General features: G+C 48.1%; 1 protein-coding gene across 1 annotated transcript; it reads left to right on the top strand.

The window, feature by feature from the left end:
* The first annotated feature begins 312 nt into the window (after positions 1-312).
* On the top strand, positions 313-2,791 carry ATP5ME (ATP synthase membrane subunit e). The gene is made up of 4 exons (XM_068423369.1): positions 313-420; positions 606-660; positions 977-1,075; positions 2,651-2,791. Exons 1-4 carry the CDS (start codon positions 385-387, stop codon positions 2,674-2,676), a joined length of 216 nt encoding a protein of 71 aa, XP_068279470.1. The 5' UTR covers positions 313-384; the 3' UTR covers positions 2,677-2,791.
* Positions 2,792-9,187: the final 6,396 nt, after the last annotated feature.

Below are 9,187 nucleotides of genomic sequence, written 5' to 3'. Positions count from 1 at the left end.
CCCGCAGGCCCCTCTGAGGACTGCATCACCGGCGGCTCCCACGCCGTTCCCGTCGGCTGCGGGGCATTTCTCGGAGGGAAGGCCCAGCGCGCTTCCCCCGCGGCGGCCGAGGGGCGGGCCGCTGGGACGGCTCCTCCATTTTGTCATGGAACGAGCAGGGTCCGTGTTGTGACGTGATGGCTCCTCACTGCCGCATGACGTGCGACCAGACACTGAAATCTGGTGCCGGACGGTTAAAACACTGAGCAAAACGCCCATCACCGCGCCCCGGCAGGAGCCCGGCGCCGGGCAGGCCCCGTACCCCGAGGGCGGGGCGTGCCCCTTCTTCCGCCCCGCCGCCGCGCTGCCCGCGTCACTTCCGGCCGCCGCGCCGCCGCCGCCAGGATGATCGCGCCGGTGCAGGTCTCCCCGCTCATCAAGGTGAGGGCGGCGGCGGCTCCCTGGCGCCGCGCGGGTTCCCGCTACGCTGTGCGGCGCGGCGGGACAGGGCAGCCAGTGGTCTCGGCGGGCCGGGGGGGGCGGCCGGGAGGCGGCGGGCCGCGGGCTGGGCCTGGCGGTGCGTGTGAGCTGAGCGAAGAGCGCGTCCTTGTCTCTGCCTCCCGCAGTTCACCCGGTACTCGGCCCTGCTGGTGGGGATGATCTACGGCAAGAAGCGATACGGTGAGTGCGGCGCCCCGGGCGGCCTCCTCCCCCTCCCCCGCGCGTCCCGCAAGGGCACCTTGGGGCGGCCGGTGCGGGCCGCGCAGCCGCGGGCTCGGCCGCCATTTCCCCTCTCCCCGCCGCAGCGGGAGCTGCCTAGGCCTTGCCGAGGGGCGCTCAGAGTCGGGCTCGTACTGGTTCGAAGTGACGGAGTGGTATGAAATGAGCCTTTGTGCCAGCGAGACTGTTTTTTCTTCCTTTTTGAGGGGGCTAGCAGGTGCAGAGCTTTCCACCGGGTTCTAGAAATTGTGTTTTAAAGCAAATGTGTTTATGACAGACTACCTAAAGCCTATTGCTGAAGAAGAGAGAAGAATAGAGGCTGAAGAGAAGAAGAAACGTGAAGAACTTGAGCGGATTGCAAAAGAGCTTGCAGAAGGTAGTCCCTCAATTTAATGTATGCATCCCACAACGAAGTGCACACACTGGCTTGCGGGTGAACTGCCATTATACTTCAGTGTTTCTTGGAGAAAATCAGGCTTGGAGCCAGTGAGCTGCAGACCCATGTGCATCCATGGAGCAGTGGTTAGGGTTATGTGAAGGGTAAATAGTGCTGCTGTTCGGCAAGTTCTTCAGAATGTAAGCATCATTAGAGGAAGAGTTAACACTTTTGCGACCAAACAGGACTTATTAAATGGCTATCTGAATTTCCACTGAGAAGAGAAACTGCTAAAAGCTGCTGCTTATTCTGTTAGGCATAAGTGGAACTGTATATTAACTGTACTCAGATGTTCCTTATTCAGCTGGACGCAGCAAAACTGTGATCTCTTTCCTTCATGCAATACAGAAATATCACAAATGTGACTGATGATCAAAACCAGAATTCATAGACAACTGCTCGTGATTGCAACTCGAACTTTTAAGTGATATCACTAGTGTAGTGTTAGAGGTCAGCTTCATTTGTTGTATCTCTTACATGAAGAGAATATGCTGAAAGGTGGTCAACTGGGATTAGTACTGCTGCTTTTTTTCTCATTCCTTTCGTTCCACCCTATAGTATTCCTGCTGCAGCATGCTTCCTCTCATCCTTAGAATTATTTCTTGGGTTCCCTGTGCATTTTGAACAAGAGGATCTCCCCCTGCCTTACAGAGGGGTGTGCTCCCTGGCTTGAATTCACCTGGGTTTTTTAGGTGGACTTACAGTTAGGAAGAACTTTAAGAAAATTGATTAATAATCCAGGCTGTTCTTGGTGCAGCTACATGCTTAGTAACTATTTCCCTGGGAAATAGTGACATTTGCATTGTCCCAAACAAGACTACTGTTGAACAAAACCCTGTAAAATTAAATGAACTCCACATACATAAAAAAAAATATGCAAGTTGGTGAATTGTATCACTTACGAGATACAAAGCTATTTTTCACAGCTGTTTTACCATATTAAATATATAGTCTCCATTGGTCATGGACTAAATAAATGGGTCTTTTAGGTGTTTTGTAGTTCGGCTGAAACTTTTTGTATTTTTGGAGATAGAGGTTGTACTATAGTGTTGCTACTCCACTTAATAATGCAGTTCTATTATTATTTCTTTAGAATTTTTAATCTGTTTTAGAGTGTCACACAGATGATTGGTCTGTTTTCCCAGCAGTGGTTTTGGTGTGGTTTTCCAGTTAGAAAGGCAATTGTTAAAACTTTGTTCAGTGCAATGCAGTTGTTGAAGATTGTTCTTAGAGGTGGATAACTGGACGTATCTGTAATGATAGCTCTTTATGGGCTCATTTGAATTGTCAGTTCAGAAAACTGTCATTTACTAAGGAAGAAGCCAAAAAAGTGCCTTTTCCCCAAAGCAGTGAAATACACTTCCGTTGAATAAGCAGAAGTGGGAATCATAAACTGGCTAGAAGGAAAGGACATGCTTAAAGGTAGCCTTTGATCCCACTAATACTTTGTATATTTTAGTACTGCACAGGAGTGACTAGTAGTCCTAACTATGTTTGTTTCTTCTTCCCTTCTAGCAAGTGAAGACTCCATATTGAAATGAGCAAAAGATTGGATCTTCATTTTACACGTGGAAGTAACGTGGCTAGGCTCTGAACTGTTCAGTGGTTGGTGGACTCTGCATGCTATTATATCAATAAAGTACTTACAACGCTTCAGTTGGTTATTTTTTGAGTGAATTGCACGGAACAGCAGCAGAAATACAATGTTACAGGAAGTGTTTGTCACAAGTTTGCCATCGCTGCAGCTGAAACATCCCATAGTATTCCTCCAGCAACAGCCAGTCACTACACCTGTTACTTATAGGTAATGTTTTGTGATCAGAAAATACATACAATTTCATATGTATGGACAGGTGGGGGAGGCTGGCATGGCACTGGCTGCCTGAACCTATTTATTAAATGTCTTGAAGGGGGAGTTGCTGTCAGCTTTGTGTGTGCAGTGGATTATTGCCCAATTCTTGCATTTGACAGTGCAGTCAAATTTGATTGTGACTTGTCAAGCCAAGCTGAGATCTGAGGAGTCAGTGCTCACTCACTAGTCATGTTCGTAAACATGTACCTTGTCAGATTTAACATGGTCAAATGTTGTTCCCCAAAACTAAGAACAAGTTACAGTCAAATTGTAGTCTGTCTTTTATAAGAAGTGACTGGTTATGCAGGTGACTGACGATTAAAAAATTAGTGGCTTTTAATGTGAAATTAAGTCTGCTTTTAGCATGTAAGCTGCTAAGGCACCTCCTCGACCGTACAGGCCTCATATGTCCCAGAAGAAGGTAAAAAGCCTATCCCTGTCTGTTATGGTGTTGACTTGTTTTGTGTTCTTGTTTTTCTCACTGTATATAATTAATACTAGTAACTCTCTCAAAGATTCAGGGGTCTGGCTTCTTACTTGGACAATGGCTAGCTTCCTTTTTCTGACATTGCAAATGAGACAGCTGAAGCAGTGATTCCAGATCTAAACCTTTCTAAATGATAGCAAAGATGGTGATTTCACAAAGATGGTGAAGGGTTTAGAGGGGAAGCCATACGAGGAGCGGCTGAAGTCACTGAGTCTGTTCAGCTTGGAGAAGACTGAGAGGAGACCTCATTGCAGTCTATAACTTCTTCACAAGGGGAAGTGGAGGAGTAGGTGCTGACCTGTTCACCCTGGCGACCAGTGACAGAACTTGAGGGAATGGCAGGAAGATATGCCAGGGGAGGTTTAGGTTGGGTTTTAGGAAAAGGTTCTTCACCCAGAGCGGGGTGGAGCACTGCAACAGGCTCCCCAGGGAAGCAGTCATGGCACCAAGTCTGACAGCATTCAAGAAGCATTTAGACAATGCCCTCAGACACATGGTGTGAATTCTGGGGTTGTCCTATGCTGGGACAGGAGTTGGACTCGATGATCCCTGTGGGTCTCTTCCAACTCAGGACATTCTATGATTCTATGATAGCAGTCTTTCAGGAAACATTGTCATATGTTTTATTTAACTAGTTGCTCTTAATAAATACACAGTCTCTTCTAGATTATGCTTTGCAAGAAAAATCCTTAAGAACTGCACTGTTGTTGCACATAAGACTGCACTGAAACTCAACACTTGCAATTCAGCTGCGACAGTGCCTGAGCAAAATGTGATTATAACAGGATGTGTATTTACTTCAAGCTGAAATACCTTTACTGCTATTCCGTTAAGGGCTGGCCATAGAGGTAGGTACTGCTTTTATCTTTGGGTTGCTGGAGCCAAACCCAGTTGCTAGAACAGCTGTGGCCTGCTGCTCTCTGGAGGGCTAAATGTGCTCACTTTCACCTGCTCCTACTGTCCTGCCTTGTTAAAGGGTGGACGGTGACAGAGAGGGAGGAATTTCATCCCTCCCCTCCTTTTCTTCAAATATAGTGTTTGTTTATGCCAGCACTGGTTTAGTCCACCCTGAGGGCAGTGTGGCTGCTTCCAGCAGAGCTGAGCCTGTCCTACCTGCTGAGTAAATGCAGTGCACTTCACAGAGCAGGATCCCAGCTCGTGCAGTGGGCTAAGAGGTCTCTCTTCATAGAGGACACTTAATGCAGCGCCCATACACAGGTGTTTCTGCAGCACTAGCCACCTGGAGTTTTGCTGTCTTGCCTAGCTCAAGGACCACAAATTACTCAGTCTGAGCTCTCCTGTTACATTTTGCATTGTGCCTTTGTTACCCTCCTTCCCCTGGAAGTTGTCCTGCGTTTGGGGTCCATGTCTCTTGCAACCTAGCGGATAAATGCTGGGCTGGGCTGTATTTTAAATGTGAAGGGGATGGGTTCTTCCTTTGCAGCCAAGAATGTCTGTCAGATCTGTAGGGATTAGGGTACAAGAACCCCACACATACGATGATGCGGAAGTGCCACACTTACCATACTGTCCTCAAAATCTGACTGCGGGGCCAGGCAAGAAAGCTGTCCTTGTAATACCTCTTACACTGGGGTGAATTCCCTTGTGGGTGGGGAAGGTGCCACAAGCCGCATTACAGCCATCCCACAGTGACCAAATTATTCCTCTGCCACCCCATTCTGGCCAGGCAATAGATGATTATCAGGTTTGAGCCAAAAAAAGCCAATGCTAAACAGCTATAGTGAGTTTAACACTATTTGCAGTGAGACTAAGGTACCTGTGAACACTAATACATCTTACAGCATCACCTAGGAAAATTAACATCAAAAGGACTGAAATAGATAAGTAATTTTTCTTTTTTTATTTTTATTTTTAAGAGAAGGCCAAGGGGTGAACTAATTGTTGTCTTCAACTAAGGGAGATTCTGGGAAAGACAGTCTGATACTCAGAGGTGTACGGCAAAAGGACTGGCAACAGCAGACACAGGTTGCAGCAAGTACAGAGAAAATTCTGGTAACGTGGGTGGTCAGACTTTTAAGAAGAGCCCAGAGATCATTTTTTTCGTTGATTCTGTGACAGGCTTGGTTACTCCATTTCATACACATGACCTATGAATACTATTTGTACAGGTGTTTGGATCCAAGGCTTCATTTTTCACCAATAAAACACATGGAAGAGAGGCAAGCCCATGGAAAGTAAAGGTAATCCATACAAATCTGTGCAAAAGCAGTTTTGGAAGCAGCTATCCAAAGGTGCAAAAGGAAAGAGTTTGTCTTTGCACTTGCAGCAGACTAAGAGCACATATGTGGTTGGGTAGTGTTGCTGAATGGTGGTTTCCTGGGCAGTGCGTGGTCAGGCTGCTTGCAGCTGAGGGAGTTCAGTCGCAGTCTTTAGCCCATGCAATCCTGAGAAAGCTGGTGGAATTGTGCCTAGAGGAAGGAGGGAGTATGAGAACGGACTGCAGATACGTCTAAAGACTGCTGTAGAAAGGATGTGCATAAATTCTTTTCCAGACTGCTAGAGATAAGAGAAAAAAAATGGGGTGGACCTGTTAAATAAGCCTTTGATACATATCTTCTGTCACGGAGAAATGAGTGAGGCCAATTCTTGGCCACATGACTACACACCAAGCTAAATATTTGTCTGCAGACTTGATGAAAGTTGTGTTGGATTTTGAGATAATTGGAGAAAGAGCTGTGTTATTTGAGCCTGAGGCTGATGCAACCCCCAGAAGCAACTAACAGCAACCACAACTTGTTGGAAGGTGCAGAGGAGAAAGCAAGAAAGAGACCATCCGACACCAGGTGGCATTACACCAGTGTAAGCTGCCAAGGAATGAAGAAAGCAGGGAGACAAGGAGGCAGATCAGCTCCGTTGAAAGGCAACTTTTTCTTGGAAAGAGGTAAAAACTGAAGCAGAAAGTCAACCTGAGACCAGTTATCTGAGAATGGAAAGACAAGGAAGGAAGCAATAAGAAAATGCCTTTCCTGTCAAAGTTTATGAGAAAGAAGATTCCCCATGTTTGTTCTGTAGTCTGGAAAACACTGCAGCCACCTTTTCTTCTGCTGGAACTAGGTTTGCTTGACTCAGTGCTCTGAGAGCGCTCAGGGACTTTCTATCTACTGAGTGTTTTTCCTAATCGTCCCCATACCCCACCTTAAGGTTTTGTCGCATGAGTAGAGGAAGAGGTACAAAGAAAAAAGATTTTTCTCTTGCAAGCATTTGTAATAGATGATGCAAGCCACATTCAGGCCAGAGAGCAATAAAATCTTACTTGGATCCAGTACTCTCTGGGCTCTTAGAAAGGGTTTCTTATGCAGGATCTAGAGCTGCCATAAGGACAAAGCTGCTCTGCTGAGTCATAGAATCATAGAATGATTTGGGTTGGAAGGGACCTTAAAGATCATATAGTTCCAACACCCCTGCCAGCTGCTATAAGGTCTCTCTGGAGCCTTCTCTTCTCCAGGCTGAACAGCCCCAACTCTCAGCCTGTCTTCATAGGAGAGGTGCTCCAGCCCTCTGATCATCTTCGTGGCCCTCCTCTGGACCTGCTCCAACAGCTCCATGTCCTTCTTGTGTTGGGGCCCCCAGAGCTGGACGCAGTACTCCAGGTGGGGACTCACAAGAGCAGAGTAGAGGGGGAGAATCACCTCCCTCGACTTGCTGGCCACGCTTCTTTTGATGCAGCCCAGGATACGGGCGGCTTTCTGGGCTGCAAGCGCACATTGCCGGCTCATGTTGAGCAAAGATAAGTGTTGAATATACCTGGTTTGAATTTTCAGGCTTGCCTTCACTGGTGATTCAGTGAACAGTAGTCTAAGTCCTATGTCTTTTTGTATCCAGAGCAGAGAAACAAGACATTGTTTGTTCTTCTCTTCCCCCTGTCCTTTGCTGTTCTTGGCCATGTGGCTTCTGTCGTGGTTTAACCCCAGCCATCTCCATTGGATGGAGAAAGCGTGGGCACATGCCCGTTGGACGGGACAGGTACGCACGCCCACCCTCACTCCCTGTAAAAACAACTGCGCAGACAGGCCTGCAGCCCCCTCTTCTCCACTGCTGCTACCTCGTCTGCATGGGCTCGCCAATGCTCCTACCTCATCTGTGTGTGCTGTTGCCTTTACCCCGCTGCATCACTCACTGCTGGAAGACAGAAGACGTCACTGGACCCACGGTAGTGACTATCGCTATGCATCTCTCTCTCTCGGAACGCTCGCTTATTTTTTCCCCTTTATTTCCCACCTTTCCTATCTCTCAGTTTTTCCCTGCCTTTGTTCAATAAAGCAGCTTGTTTGGCAGCATTTGGCCTCGTTTGTGCCTTAATTTTGCCTCTTGGGATCACAAAGAACCTTCCCAGGCCCCAGACTCGAATCCAGGCCCTGACAGACACCTCTCCTGAAACTGCTGCAATGACATCACTTTTCTTTCAGGCCTGGGAAAATGATGGAAAAGATCTGTTTCTTGGCCCTTCCCTTCTCCGTGCGCAGTAAGTCCAGGCAGCCAGCTCCCAGCTGCCAAGGGGGAGCACTGCGGGTAGCAACCATGCCAGGTTTCACCTGCATCTAACTGGCTAATATCTCCAGTGGGAAGCAAATGGCAAGTGGTGCAGTTGTGATGGTGCAACGAGATGTAGAAACATCTGTTAGTAAGGGATTTCTGACCAGAAAGGACAGTGGTCCCAATCTTTTGGCAAAGTGGCTATGTGGTTAGATTGTACCATTTTTGGGAAAAAAAAATTTAATTTCATCACCTGGCCTGTGTAGTACAAGAAAATCGGTGCCCCCCTCAGACACTCAGCATGTGCTAGGCATTGGGGTGAGAGCCACAGTGAGGGGCAGAAGGGAAGGGCAGGCTGCCCAGAGCTCAGGGCTGTATGTGCTGTGACTGGACATGACCTCTGTGTCAGATGAGAAGACAGCAGGAGCAGTAGATGGAGCATCTCATCACAGCATCTCCACAGGTGTGGGGAGGGAAGGGTTTCCTCCCACCCGCTGCCCCTCTCTGGGACATTGCATTATGCCATTAATGCTATCCCTGGATGACCCAGCCCAGGAGGTGAGGGATTGGGGCCTGTCCCACAGTACCATGGATGAATGACAACTGCTACCCTGCACTTTACTGTTGTATAATCTCAGACTGCAACCGTATGTTGTCTTGCCAGTCCTTTCACCCCAGCCTGCTCAGCTCCGCCAGCGCAGACATGCTGCTTGCCTAGGACCTGCAAGGATCACTTCTGTCTCCTGTCACAGGTCTTTCCCCTTGGAGGTGAAGTTATTGATGACGGTTCAGTGGGAATGCAACTTCTGTGCAGAAGACAGGAAGAACTATGCAGCCCCTGAGATTAAGTTGCAGGGAAAAAGTTTTACCTACAGATTGTATCCTATCAGAAACAGATATAGTGCAAGGGTAAAACAAAAGGAAAATTAAAGGTCTTGGCTTGCTGTTTCTCTTATTGCCCTCTGATTGCTTCATGTGGCTTCCCACAGTGACATGAGAGGCAGTCAGTTGCCGAACAGCTAGGACACATGACCACTGACCTACAGAAATGGTCCAACGAAATGGCCATGGGCGGCAGAACTGTGTGCTCTGCCTGGGGTGGCCGAGGTGCCAGGAGCAGACAGGGGAGCGGCAGGAGGGGGATGCAGGAGCTGGTGAGGGAGACAGGGGGGAGGCTTGCCCTGTCCCCACCGGCAGGACACAGCTTCGTGCATCGCAC

Source organism: Nyctibius grandis, chromosome Z (genome assembly GCF_013368605.1).
Source record: "Nyctibius grandis isolate bNycGra1 chromosome Z, bNycGra1.pri, whole genome shotgun sequence".
Classification (NCBI taxonomy): domain Eukaryota; kingdom Metazoa; phylum Chordata; class Aves; order Nyctibiiformes; family Nyctibiidae; genus Nyctibius; species Nyctibius grandis.
Note: the sequence above shows the minus strand (reverse complement) of the source record. Positions and strands in the feature narration are given on the sequence as shown.

Excerpts from the sequence above, each read along its gene's own strand:
- ATP5ME (XM_068423369.1), top strand. The coding sequence starts at position 385 with ATGATCGCGCCGGTGCAGGTCTCCCCGCTCATCAAG. Across the intron at positions 661-976 it reads CTACGGCAAGAAGCGATACG|ACTACCTAAAGCCTATTGCT; the intron begins GTGAGTGCGGCG and ends TGTTTATGACAG. Across the intron at positions 1,076-2,650 it reads TGCAAAAGAGCTTGCAGAAG|CAAGTGAAGACTCCATATTG; the intron begins GTAGTCCCTCAA and ends CTTCCCTTCTAG.